Raw genomic sequence first — 15,000 nt, forward strand, 5'->3', positions numbered from 1 at the left:
TGTCAAGCCTTACAAGAGGTGTCAAGTCTTTAAGAGGTAAGTGGGAGATAACGATTTCAACAAGAAGTGTCAAGTCTTTAAGAGGTAAGTGGGAGATAACGATTTCAACAAGAAGTGTCAAGTCTTTAAGAGGTAAGTGGGAGATAACGATTTCAACAAGAAGTGTCAAGTCTTTAAGAGGTAAGTGGGAGATAACGATTTCAACAAGAAGTGTCAAGTCTTTAAGAGGTAAGTGGGAGATAACGATTTCAGGAGTGTCGATTTGGTCTTATATCTCTACAATTTTACACCATCTATCATTCACGTATATGCATAGGCCTCCCCCTTTGTTTTTTCCTCATGATGTGTCCCTACCCTTTCTGTACAAAGTAAACAATACTACTATCGGCGTCCATGGACAAAAGCCATGTTTCCGTTAGACAAATAATGCATGCATTTTTATAATCATAATCAAACTTGGAGAGGGCAGTGATGGTGTCTATTTTATTACAAAGTGATCTAACATTGGCAAGTATTATTGAAGGGGGTCGTGGTTTAGATCCTCGTCTATGAAGTCGGTTTTTCACACCTCCTCTTTGCCCCTTTTGCTTTTCCTGTTCAGTTTCTTCCATTGTGGGGGAAACACGGCTCTCGGTGGTATTGAAAGTAAGGATGGCTTAAGTCGAAGAAGATCGTCTCCGGAATAAATATAACTGTCGCCATCTTGTTTTCCTTGAGTTGACATTGTTAGAAGAAAATTTGAGCAGAACTTTACCATCTGAAGTTTAAATAATATTGTTTTTATTATTCTTAATCATCATACCACGCTTAATATATTATTAAGCGAAGAAACAACAAATTGCGAAATAAGATGGACATAGCGGTGTCATTTTAAGTCGGAAGTAAACATAACCGCCGCCATTTCGATTTCCTTGAGACATAAACATTGATACGAAAGATTTTCCCGAGGATTTGAAGCAGAACTCTAAACGTTAAAGTTTTAAGTACATACCATTCATTAACTCACTCAACCCTAACACCGACTATATCCGTACTTTACCCGGGTTACTTTTACCCCATGCCTGTTTATTACATTTTTCTGAGACAAATTATAGGCATAGTATCAAAGCTAATGTTTTTAGTTTTTACATTGAATTTTACGTTGAATAAAATTATCAATGTCCATGCTCATTTTATAAACATTTCTCCCAATTTTGAAAAGTAGCAAAGTCTCTAGGATTGAGTGAGTTAATACGAACAATCATACAACCTTTAATCGGTAAATGAGTGAAATGTTGTCATGAGACAAATAAATACCAAAAGAAATCACATAGATGTAACTGTGCGTCGCTATTTAGCGCCGCCATTTTGAAAAAAAATTATAGCTAACTGGAAATTAAATATTATGTTTTGGCGCGCATGAATACAAATCCAAGGATTTTATTTTTTTTGGGGGGTAAATTTTGCTTCAAGCAGATAGAGAAAATACAAATTTTGACGAATCGAAGTTATAATACTTGACGTTCAATCTTACTTGGAAGGGTGGAATAAACGCATTTTCGTCATGTCTTTGCATTTATTAAACTCGCAAGGACGTAGCGTTATTTAATAGGAGAAAAATAAATCGTTTAATAAATATAAATAGATGAAAGAATTGAATATAATTCTACCCCGCCCATAAATAATAACGCTTAATGTTGTCAAGAAGAAGAACATTTGTGACCCATCGTCTCAAAACGGTATTATGTCGGAACGAACCAAATGATTAAAAGCCGACTTAAATGTTAAACTGGTCAAAAATAAAAATCGTTAGCATTAGCACCCTAAAATATGGTATCCATTCTCATCAATAAAACATACAAACTCAACACAAGTCTGATATTTCTGGCTATAAATTCAATTTTCAACATCTTAACCATTCCGACTTAATACCGTTTTGAGGCGAATGGTCACATTTGTAAAGCGCTTGGAGCACGTTCAGTGAATATTGCGCTATATAAAAGCTCAACTCTCTTTTTCTTTATTTAGATCGCTCCAGCATAATAGAAGATAAACATTGAGGGTTTCATATGTGTGGTCACATATTGTGACCCATCGTCTCAAAACGGTATTATGTCGGAACGAACCAGATGTTTAAACGCCGAATTCAATGTTAAACTGGTCAAAAATATAAATTGTTGGCATAATCACCTTACAATATTCTGCTCAATAAAACATACAAACTCAACACAAGTCTGATATATCTGGCTATAAATTCAATTTTCAACATCTTAACCATCCCGACTTAATACCGTTTTGAGGCGAAGGGTCACATATGTACTCTCTGACAATATCTGTTGCTTATTCCCTTGTGTTTTTCAGAGGCGCCGTTCAAGCGAAGAGTTGCTTGGAGAAGTTGAAAATACCGTGTACAAAAGTAAAACAGTTACCCAGGCAATTTATTGACCACGAGATACAACGGGTTGTTTCGACCATCGCAACATGCGGATAAATCTATCATCAGAAAAGAAAGTTTTACGGTAACGTTCACAAACACACACACACACACATGCACACACAAACATACACATACACATACATGCACATACGTAGTAGTGGTAGTCGTAGTAGTAGCAGTAGTAGTAGTTGTAGTAGTAGTAGTAGTAGTAGTAGTAGTAGTAGTAGTAGTAGTAGTAGTAGTAGTATAGTAGTAGTAGTAGATAGTAGTAGTAGTATATGTAAGTATTAGTAGTAGTATAGATAGTAGTAGTAGTAGTAGTAGTAGTAGATATAGTATAGTATAGTAGTAGTAGTAGTAGTAGTAGTAGTAGTATAGTAGTAGTAGTAGTATAGTAGTAGTAGTATAGTAGTAGTAGTAGTATTAGTAGTAGTAGTAGTAAGTAGTAGTAGTAGTAGTAGTAGTATTATTATTATTATTATTATTATTATTATTAGTAGTAGTAGTAGTAGTAGTAGTAGTAGTAGTAGTAGTAGTAGTAGTAGTAGTAGTAGTAGTAGTAGTAGTAATAGCAGTAGTAGTAGTAATTGGCAATTATAGTGATATGATGATGATGACGATGACATTGAAGGTGAATACAATGATTGTGATGGTGATATAGTACTGATATCGATTATGATTGTGGTGATGGGGATGATGTAATGATGATGATGATGATGATGATGATGATGATGATGATGATGATGACGATGATGACAATGGTGGTTATGATAATGAATAATGATGGTGATGATAATGATAATGATGATGATAAAGCCCATAATTCTATTAACATCTCTTGTTGTATTTCCAACTTTCTTTATTTTCCCAGAGACACATCATAAGCGAGGAAGCAGAATTAATTAAACAATTAATAATTACAAAATAAACATTTTTTGTGTCTCAAAACAATTTCTTTTTCTGTATTAATTGTATTTGTCAATTAGATGAATGAAGGGGAAGATAATTTTAACTCCTTTAACACTACATCGTCTCAAAACGGTATTATGTCGGAACGAAGCCAATGCTTAAAAGCCGAATTAATTGTTAAACTGGTCAAAAATATAAATCGTTAGCATTAGCACCCTAAAATATGGTATCCATTCTCCTCAATAAAACATACAAACTCAACACAAGTCTGATATTTCTGGCTATAAATTCAATTTTCAACATCTTAACCATCCCGACTTAATACCGTTTTGAGGCGAATGGTCACTTATGGGTTAAGGTAGCTATTGTACTCATCAGCACTAATATTGGGTTAAGTTATCTCGCAGTCTCGTAAAATCCATTAACAAGTAAACGAACGCGTTTCCAACCGACAATAAGCAACGAACGACGAGGAAGAAAACGAATATCTGTCGTCCTCAGAGTCTTGACACAGATCTTCGTTTTTTTCCTCGTCGTTCGTCGATCGTTGTATGTTGAGACCGTAATCATTAACTTGTTATTATTGGGGTGAAGTTACTCATGGTCTTACCTCCAACACTATTGGGGCAAGGTAACTTTAAATCTTATTGTCATCATTTTTGGGGTAAGGTAACCTCCGGTCTTATTACCAAGTTTATTGGGGTAATATAACTCGTGGTCTTATTACCACCATTTATGGGGTAAGGTAAGACGTAGTCTTATTAACACCATTATTCTGCCATTTTATTGAAAAACACAGTATGTGCTATTTGGTTACCATTGCATGTACTGTGTCTTTTTTTAAAAAACTAGTAAAAATCCCACAATTTCGCGGGGAAAGAACTATTTTCATTCGACATTGTACCCACCATCATTTAATGAGAGCAGATTGGTAAACAACGTTGTCTGTGTAACTTGGTACATCCTCTGTTGATTTACTGTGTGGCCCAACATGAAGTGTAAGCCACTATAGCCTCAGACCCCTGACACCTCAACATACAGTTGTCCGTGTGTGAAAACAGGTTGTGGTAAGAAAATCAACTGCGAAAATAAACCTGAAGTAGCAGACGTGAGCAGAGTTGAAAAACGATCCTGGGGAGGCTTTTCGAAAGCTCCTACAAAGGGAAACATCTCAAATAATATTCACTCAACTAAACCCAAGAAAAAATAAAACCTAGTACCTTTAATTAACCCTAATAGTAATAGGAAAAACAATCACCCTTGCACCTTTGCTAAGACGTATGGCTAACCCTAATAAAAGAACCCTCCGATCTCGAGATAACGTTAATAGAAAAAAACAAACCCCTCGGACTGCTTTGCACTACTTTTCAATACTTCACAAATCAAAATGGCGGCCATGAATCAACACAATAGTCAAATTAGGAAATTTAAACTTTCACAAATCTATCAAGGTTTGTTCTAGCGTTTTCAAAATGCGTCTATATGATGACAAATTGAATAAATAAACGCTTGAAAAAATATCAACGGTGAAAATACAAATTGAAAGAATGCTGGGTATGTAGGAGCTTTCGGAATGTCTCCCGAGAACTTACCATACAGTACAGTAGTACAGTACTCTGGTGATCATGTTTTGATTGTTGATGGTAAAATTGAGAGTTTTCCCATAATTCAAAATTAAGTAATATACACTGATCTAACTCACATTAAAGAAAATGGATGTCTTGACCACTTTAATCCTGAGGTCAAATGAAAATCTGGAGCAGACGCGAACAGTATCAAGTATTCCATCATAATAATATGTCTATTTTTGGTTTGTTCGGGCTAGAAGCTAGACAGATACAATGGGTACGATCTATATTACATTTCCATGTGCACGAGGTCATTGGTCACATTGCAAAGTGTGCTCAAAATGACTCACATAGTGAAAAGTGTTCACATTTTAAGAATAACCAACGTTACAATTGGTCACTTTGCTCAGCATGATACATGGCTATGTTTACAACGTTCATAAACAAAGCATCGTGTTTAGATACATTGAGAAAACTCCAATCGTTGTACAGCAAAAATCCATGTGATCGATGAATAGGTTGGACGAAAAATGATTATAGATCGCTCCCATTGACAGTTTGACAGTTTAACTTAATATTTCCCAGGGCAAAAATTATCACATCCATGGCATAAAAACGACAATAATATTAGTTGATGTTGTTAATCGGTGAAACTTATTTAAATTTTCTGTAAATCCGAATACCTTAATGTGATCAAGTGAATAATATCATTATGAATGCCACGATTTGTTGAAAAAAGCCAATCGGACAGCTCCTATCTCAGGAATTTCTGTATTGATGTTTATACTGGACTGATAGAGTTGAGGGTGTGGCCATAAGTTAAACCTGGGTATTATCCACCCGAAACCATCACATTGAAAGCATCAAAGGGGCAATAATAATACTTGATGTCATAAATAGATGAAAACTGTTGAAAACTTAGTGTAGATATGAAATCCTTAAATTAATTAAGTGAATACAAATAAATAATAATGTGAAATTGAATGTAAGCTTCAATTTAATTACAAAAACAGATCAAATGGACGTTTCGGGTTTCCCCTTTATCAACAAAACGGGATGAATGAAACACCACAGATGACTTCCTGCTGCTGTCACTAATAATTAATACTAATAGCGACATCCCTCATTTATCATTTTTTGTATTTATTTTCAATTCCATTGTATTTATTTTCCAACAACAGTCTACACGTTTTTATATTTCACTTTCTAAACTGCATTACGCAGTTCCTCCCCGCCTTCCCTCTTTTCACTTAATTAATTGCGCACCTTTTAGAAATATCTCTATTATTCTATTTTAATTCGTGCTTCCTTACAAAGAAGCATACTAATTTCCTGCCAACCAATGTTTTGTTTATTCATCTTAACTACGCCACTACCACATTATCTCATTCATCTGTGGTGTTTCATTCATCCTGTTTTGTTGATAAAGGGGAAACCCGAAACGTTCATTTGATCTGTTTTTGTAATTAAATTGAAGCTTACATTCAATTTCACATTATTATTCATTTCTTCGAACTTCGAGCAACAACATTTACATTATTCAACATTATTTCGAATGCAACGATTTGCGTAAAAACGCCAAACTGACAACTTTTTACAGTGTTGGAATTGGTTGTTTTTGAGAGTGTTAGTGTCGTCGGTACCTATTTTAAGATATCTGTTTGACTCAACGAACTTTCAGACTGACTTTAAATTATAAAAGGAAATCAAGTTATTTATTTATCTATCTGTAAAAAATACATTTCTAATTTTCAAATCTTTCAGTAGAGTTGTGCGCCGTATATTTTTTTTAAAATTGACTCAAATAAGCACAATGTTCTCCACAAGGCTATATTTTTTAAAGAAAGGATAACGGCAGTATTGTAATAAGTGAACCTCTGGTCTTAATGCCACCATTATTGGGGTAAGGTAACTCGTAGTCTTATTGACACCATTTTGTGGTAAGGTAACCTCTGGTAATATTACCACCATTATTGGGGTAAGTTAACTCGTGGTCTTATTTATTACCACCATGATTAGGGTAAGGAAACCTCTGGTCTAATGAACACCATTATTAGGGTAAGGTAACTCTTGTCATACCATTACACCACAAAAATTACACAAAGCCTTTAATAGAGTGCATTTATAGAAGGAACGAAATAGACGTCACTCAGCTCTTTGTTATTGTTTTAAGCCAGTTATTTTATGAGTTTTAATCAGACTATGCACGTACAAGGTGTTGGTACGTATCATACTGCTGACGGATGTCGTGATTTTTTAAAAACTAAGCTCATAGCACAAACAGCGATCAAGCTCGAAACGAATTTTGTCTTTCTTTGTACAAACTTGATTAACTAGATTTTCTTAACAAATGAGCTACCGCCACTGGGGTGAATTTTCCCAAAGGGGAAACTTTGCCTCTTTGATATTGGATAATTCAGAGTGATTTTATTTTGTAGTAATTATTTCCTTTGATAAAAAGTCAAGTCATTAAACCAGGAAAATAACTACAAAAAATGAGTTTTATATAGTGCAATATACACTAAATGTGCTCAAAGAGCTTTACAAGGTGTCCCTGGTCAACAGCAACATTTAACATGTAAGACGGGACATGACGCCTGTTAGGCGATATTACAATTTTTCGGACAAAGACAACGCTGTTAACGGCCAGGTACTCATTTTACACCTGAGTACGGTGAGAGAAAGTGAGTAAAGAGCCTTTTTCAAGGATTCAACTATGCGCCGAGTGCGAGGCTCGAACCCAGGACATTCCGATCCGAAAGCGAGTGACCACATAGCCGCACAAAGCTGAGATGACTCAAAATGCTTCACATTTACAAAGACAAAGTTACCCCTGAAGGCAAAGTTATTCCAGTTGACGTTACTGTGAAGTATATATCTCTCATAAGGCCTATTTCATCACTAAGTTGTTAAAAGTTTGAATATTGTTTTTTAAAACAAGATGGTGCGGCTATGTGGTCTAGTGGTAAGACACTCGCTTTCGGATCGGAAGGTCCTGGGTTCGAGCCTCGCTCGGCGCATATTTGAATCCTTGGAAAAGGCTCTTTACTCACATTCTCTCGCCGTACTCAGGTGTAAAATGAGTACCTGGCCGATACCAGCGTTGCCTTTGTCGAGAAAAAAGTGTATTATCGCCTTAAGACCATAATGATTAAAAAAAACCCCCAAAACTACAGACCCGTTTCAAACCTTCGCTTTATTCAAAAATCCTGAAAAAAGCAGTTCATCACCAATTAAATTGACATTTAAAATTGCATGATCTATATGAGACATTCCAATCAGCTTGAAGGGAAAGCCATAGTATTGAGACTGCGCTGTTAAGGGTGTAAATAGTTTGATTTTAGCTCTCTCCTACCCAGCCATTTTCAGAAATTTCCCCAATCTTCACTCCCAACCAACACAAAATATGTTTTTTACCACTCAAACACAATAGCAGTAAAGTTCTTGCGATACATAATGTTCTTTAGTAAAACATGCTCTACTATACAACACATTGTTCATTTTCTTTAAATTTTATGATGTACATAATAAATTTGAACAAGAAAAATGTTGGTTGTATCGTAACGAATGTGACGATTTTCATATAGTTGGTAAGGAGAGGGGTAAATGCTGACAATGATGAGGTGAACATTTTATGTATTTTGGACTTATCGGCTGCATTTGATAAGATTGACAACAACTTTCTGGTGAATCGACTCGAACGTCTTTTTGGTATCAAGAGATTTGAAATCATTCGAATCTTATCTAACGAATCGTCGACAGACTGTTGTGATTAAACATTTCAAATCACCTGATCATCTTCTGAAACTTTGTGTGCCACATGGATCAGTACAAAGTCTAGTTCTTTTTAAATTGTACATAAACCCCTTGGATCAATTATTTCTGATTTTAATCTAAATTACCAATTTTATGCAGACGATAGTCAAATGTTTAAGCCACCAACCTACGACTATTTACATCTTTTAATCGAACGTTTCCCACCATTCTTGTTAAATTGAAAACTTAAATGGAACTGAACAGACTAAAACTTAACGACAGTAAGACTGAAAAAATATTTATCGCTAGGCCAGCATTTCATAAAAATGTTGAGTGTGAATCAATCGTTTTAGGAAATAGTGTAATTGAAACTGCTAAGGTTGTTCGAAATTTTGGGTGTGTATTGATTCAGATTTGTCTTTTATCAGCCAAGTAAATCATATCGTTAGGTTAATGTACATGGAAATGAGAAGAATACGTAGTGTTAGACATCTCATTCCAAGAGACATCTCTGCCTTGTTAGTTAAGTCTCTATTCATGTCAAAGTTAGATTATTGCAATTCTCTCATCTCTTCTATAAATAAAGACAACATAAAATCCCTTCAGGTAGCCCAGAACGATGCTGCCATGCTTATTAATAGAAAGAGGAGAAATCAAGCTGCATCGGGTTAGCTAAGAGAACTCCACTGGCTTCCTGTTGAGAAACGTATAGAATATAAGATATTTACTATTGTTTCTAAATCACTGCATTCTGATTGTCCTGGATACATTAATGACATACTTAAATTCTACGTCCCATCCAGAAATCTGAGATCAAAGTCTGATAATCACATACTTGTGAAGCAAAAAGTGACACAACATTGGCGAACATGCATTTGGATATTCGGTTCCTATTTTCTGGAACTCCCTTGCAAGATATATCAGAGAGACAATCATGATGCAGAATTCTTTTAAAATCCCTCTTAAAACGTTTCTTTTTAACATAACATGTAACACTGTAGAATTATATTGATTTGTTTCATATTGCATGTTTGAGTGATTGTATGGTTGAGTGAGAGTTGCCACGTTACAGTTAAGGGCTTTGGGCTTGCTGATATACGGGGAAAGGCCCTATATAAAAACCATATATTCTTCTTCTTCTTCCTCTTCTTCTTCTTCTTCTTCTTCTTCTTCTTCTTCTTCTTCTTCTTCTTCTTCTTCTTCTAATTCTTCTTCTTAATATTATTGTTATTATTATTATTATTATTATTATTATTATTATTATTATTATTATTATTATTATTATTATTATTATTATTATTATTATTATTATTATTATTATATTATTATTATTATTATATTATTATTATTATTATTATTATTATATTATTATTATTATTATTATTATTATTATTATTATTCATGTTACGTGTTGCTGTCGGAAAAGGACCTTTTGTAAAGAGCTTTGAGCACGTTAAATGGATATTGCTCTATATAAAAGCTCAAGTTTTTTATCGTGCGGACTCTCTTCTCTATCTATCTATCTATCTATCTATCTATCTATCTATCTATCTATCTATCTATCTATCTATCTATCTATCGATCTATCTATCTATCTATCTAACTCTCTATCTACTTATTAATCTATTTATATATATTTATCGACCTGTCTGCCTATTTGTTTGTCAGTCTATCCGTCTGTCTATCTATCTATATATCTGATCGTCTATCCACCTTTCATTATAACAGTGAGATCACAATCATTTAAGTTATCAGACCTGAAAACAAGTACGCGTTGGTCACATGTAATTTTCTTAAATTCTCTCCCATTTACGAGATCCCACACTGTAATATTTGAACGCGATAGATCAATGATATGACACGTCACCACCCTCCAGCGACAATAGACATTGAAAACAGTGAATGCCTCAGCATACAAAAGACGCCATCATCTAATTACCTAGGGAAATATCGGACTATTTTGCAAATGAAGAAACAGACAATCTTTGAAGATGAAAGGGAATAATATGATTAATTGATTTGAATGCATTCCTTTAACAGTTAACTGTCGTTTTCTCTCACGTTCACGTTATGTTATTGTTTGTTCGGCTATGGTGTAGTCTTGTGATATGACACTCGCTTTCAGGTCGGAAGGTCCTGGGTTCGAGCCTCGCTCTGCGCATAGTTGAGTCCTTGGAAAAAGGCTTTTATATAGAGCAACATCCACTACACGTGCTCAAAGCGCTTTAAAAAGGGTCCCTGTCCAACAGTGACACTTAACATATAGATAGTATGCGCTTGGCTAAGAAGCTCATAACATTGCCATCCGGAAGTATAGCGGACCAACACACAAAACTGTGTGTGTCCATGAACGTTTATAGTCGGGTTAATACAGTTCAGTGAGCATTACTCATAAACGCGGATGGCAAAAAACAATAACAAAGACCTGAGTGACGTCATCTTCGAACTATCTATAGAACGAGACAAGGCGATATTACATTTCCCCCCCCCCCCCCCCCCCGAGACACCGCTGTTCACAATTCGCACTTGTCGAAACGAGACGCAATTGGGAATCCCGACGAAGTGAAAGTGTTATCTGTTGTTTTATTTTCTTCTTCTCGTTTTCATGTAGATGTGGTTCACGAAAAAACGATCTCGATGGCATCTGGATCTGATACATATCCCTTTACTTCTAATGTAAATGATCTACCAACTAGGCCACCAGGACGTCTAGTTTCTATCGTGAACTACGACCGCAACGTTTTGCTGCATCCAATCTTTCATCAAATTAACCTGCTCTCTATATTACCCTTACTCGAAAAAACAACTCCAAAATACGAAACAAAAAACAAAACAAAAACAAAAACAAAAAGAATAAAGAAAAACAAAAAACAAAACAAAAACAAAAACAACACACATTTAGAAATTTGGCCAGAAAGCTCATCCTTCAAATATCGATCGATTAAAATAACCATATCCTGTCAAAAACTTTCAAACCTGGGACCTCGATGAAGTCCCATATTTGAGAGTATTCGACAAGATGAGGGTCATTTAATCGATCGATATTTTAGGGACGAGTTTTCTAGTCAAAATTTTGCAAAGTAGATTTTTAGAGTGTAACTTTCTACCTACCGAAATACTTAGTTACTTAATCCTCACCAAACCAAGAGCGACACAAGGTGTCGTCAACCAAAAACTCCCATTTCTGCCTGTCGGCTGCATGGACACCGATGTTATTCCAGGGTTAGACCAGCTTCTTTAAACAATCCATGGATTTTCTCGTACAGGAGTAGTAGTCCTTCAGAGATATTTGGCTCATAAAGACCCGGTTTCTATAGAGTGAAACGAACCATAGCAATTGTGACCCAGGGTCTCAAATCGGTATTAAGTCGGGATGAACCAGATGCTAAAAAGTCAAAATAAAGCTGAACTGGTCAAAAATATGAATTATTGATATTTAGCACTCTAAAATATGATATTCATTCTCCTCAATAGAGCATATAAACTCAATTCAAGTCTGATATTTCTGGCTACAAATTCAAGTTTTAGCATCTTAATCACCCCGACTTAATACCGTTTTGAGTCGTTGGGTTACCACTGCTTGCTAACCTTTGAGTAAGACTCCACTCTATCTCAAAGTACTTGCCTCCCGGAATAGGCACGCTTTTACTTTTCAATGGCAGCGATCTATATTCATGCTTTCGTCCAACCCACTCATAGATCACATGATTTGTTGCTGTCCAACGATTGGACATTTCTGCTGTGTTTATGAAAGTTATAAACGTACCCTTTTGTCAAGCTGAACGAAATGACCAATCGTGATGTTAGAAATTTCAAAAGCTGTGAACACGTTTCACTATGTGGGTCACTCATGGCTTACTAGAGAGTAACTATAGTAGGGCCCTGGAGTCACCTTGAGCACATTTTGCAATGTGACCAATGGCCTCGAGCACACGGAAAGGGAATATAGATCATCCCCATTAGGTGGAAATGGATAATATCCGAATTCTAATACAGTGATTTATAGTATTGGTCCCAATCACATAAACTGTATTTCTCCATTGTTCAAATTATTATTCAAGTCAACCAAAACCTTCCCAAACCGAAGGGAAACTCAATAACAGTTGGTGAATAAGACTCGTATTGAAGCAATCTATATTCATGCCTTTGGCCAACCGAGCCATCGATCACATGATTTGTTGATGCCTAATAATTGGATATTTCTTAATAAATGTTATGAAGACACGCTGTTTTGCTTCTGTACGTTGTAAACATTCACATGTGTCAATTGAATAGATCAGCCTATAGATAGTATGCAGATGGCGTCACTCAGACCTTTGTTATTGTTTTTGCCATCCGCGTTTGTGAGTTGTTCTCACTAAACTGTATTAACCAGACTATAAAAGTTCATGGTTACACAGAGTTTGTGTGTTGGTCCGTTATACTTCCGGATGGCAATGTTGTGAACTCCTTGGCCAAGCGCATTCTATCTATAGGAAAATCGTCACATTCTTTACGATACAACCAACATCTTTTCTTGTTCAAAGTTCTTCTGTACATCATAAAATTTAAAGAAAATGAACAGTATGTTGTAGAGCATGTTTTGCTAAAGAAATTATTCATCGGAAGATCTTAGGTCTAACTGCTATAGTTTTTGAGTAATAAAAATAACAACAAATAAAAATTGGTAACATGACAACACATAACACCAGTTCATTGATGTTTATTGTGTGTTGGTGACAATTTCTCAGGCGGACATGACTTTTGGTGAGCTATTCTCAAACAGAGTGTTAACCACAATAGTTCAGTGACATTTACTATGTGTTGGTGACAATTGCTGAGGCAGACATAACTTTTGTTGAGATTTTCACCTCAACGCATACTACTACTCGATGTGATACTACTGAGCTCCAAGAAGCTGTGGACTGTAAAAAGTAATAAACAAAAATGAATATAACGGTTTCAAAAAAGAGCAAAATACCAAACACGGAACGTTTCGGGGTCAAAACCCTTCTTCAGTCACCAACAACAAAAAGACAAGAAAAACATAAATGCATTACTAAAAAAAAATAGATCGAAGACTAAATATTTCGTACGTCCTCTTTGTTGAAGTAAAATCTTGGAATGAACAGAGAGGACGAAAGAAATATTTAGTGGTCGATCTGATTCTTAGTAATGTATTTCTGTTTTTATTGTTTTTATTGCTGTTGTTGGCTGAAGAAGGGTTTCGAGCCCGAAACGTACCATGTTTGGTATTATTTTTTTTTGTGTTGAAATTGTTATATGCATTATTTTGTTTATTGCTACTCGTATCCAAAAACAGGATTTTAACGGCTGTCATCTGTCCATTTCACTCTAGGGAATAATGGATGTCCTGGTTTTGTTGTGTCTCCTAACCCATGCGGTGATGATCTCAGGTAGGTGGAACTGTAGACTAAAATGAAAATATGGAGACATGAATCTTGGGGGGTTCCTTCTGTATGAAGGTGTTCAAATCGGCAAACATGGCATTTGTGAATTGACGGTATGTGTTTAAATAAAATACACATCCTTTCTTCCTCTTATATCAATCGTAAAAATACACAAAAAGTTTATAGTCTGAGAGAATTTAGTGAGAAGAAATCACATCTGAATAAAGAAAGCTGCGAAAACCAAATTTTAATTGTATTACATTATGATATAAACATTATGAGTGAGAGAATGTTTACCGACTTGACACGACCTGACATAAATACGCATCGTCTGCTATTAAAACCACTTTAGAAGTTTTGCATCTGTATATTGTATCTCTGACTCCGGTGTAACCATGTACACTTTAATATTATCCTAGACTGAAATACAGAGACAAGAAACTTTGAGAGTGGAAAAAAGGGTTTTAATAGAAGACGATGCGTATCCACCTCATGCCGTGTCAAGTCGGTAAACACCCTCTCGCTCATAATGTTAATTTGTAATAAAACTGAAATTTGGCTTAAGTTTTTGCAGCTTTCTATCTATAATTGTGCGGCTATGTGGTCTTGTCGTATGACACTCGCTTTTGAATTGGAAGGTCCTGGGTTCAATCCTCGCTCGGCGCATAGTTGAGTCCTTGGAAAAGACTCTTTACTCACATTCTCAGGTGTACAATGAGTACCTGGCAGTTAACAGCGTTGTCTCTGTCGGAAAAAAATGTAATATCGCCTAAGGTTGTCATGTCTAGTTCTACGTTACGTGTTGTTGTTGGTCAGGGACATTTTGTAAAGCACTTTGAGCACGTTGAGTGGATATTGTGCTATATAAAAAGCTAAATTCAATTATTTGTATCTTCAATTGGGCTGATTACGTCTCATTAAGTTCTCTCTAGCCGACTAGTGTAAATGTCGCTGCTCGAAG

General features: G+C 35.5%; 2 protein-coding genes across 7 annotated transcripts in view; both read left to right on the forward strand.

Annotated features, from left to right (window-relative positions):
• LOC144959759 (uncharacterized) overlaps nucleotides 1–3,367 on the forward strand; it is a 50,133-nt gene extending 46,766 nt beyond the window's left edge. For all 6 annotated transcript variants that reach the window (XM_078892482.1, XM_078892484.1, XM_078892486.1 and 3 more), the window contains 2 exons: nucleotides 2,341–2,498; nucleotides 3,288–3,367. In XM_078892482.1, coding sequence (XP_078748608.1) covers nucleotides 2,341–2,470 — 130 coding nt within the window. In that variant the 3' untranslated portion in view covers nucleotides 2,471–2,498; nucleotides 3,288–3,367. The remainder of the gene's footprint in view (nucleotides 1–2,340; nucleotides 2,499–3,287) is intronic.
• Nucleotides 3,368–13,993: 10,626 nt separating this feature from the next.
• LOC144959828 (uncharacterized) overlaps nucleotides 13,994–15,000 on the forward strand; it is a 40,304-nt gene continuing 39,297 nt past the window's right edge. The window contains exon 1 of the mRNA XM_078892607.1: nucleotides 13,994–14,045. Within this exon, the coding sequence (XP_078748733.1) occupies nucleotides 13,994–14,045 (52 nt within the window). The remainder of the gene's footprint in view (nucleotides 14,046–15,000) is intronic.

This window comes from Berghia stephanieae, chromosome 14, assembly GCF_034508935.2.
Source record: "Berghia stephanieae isolate SIO BIC M18660-M18661 chromosome 14, UCSD_Bste_1.3, whole genome shotgun sequence".
Classification (NCBI taxonomy): Eukaryota; Metazoa; Mollusca; class Gastropoda; order Nudibranchia; family Aeolidiidae; genus Berghia; species Berghia stephanieae.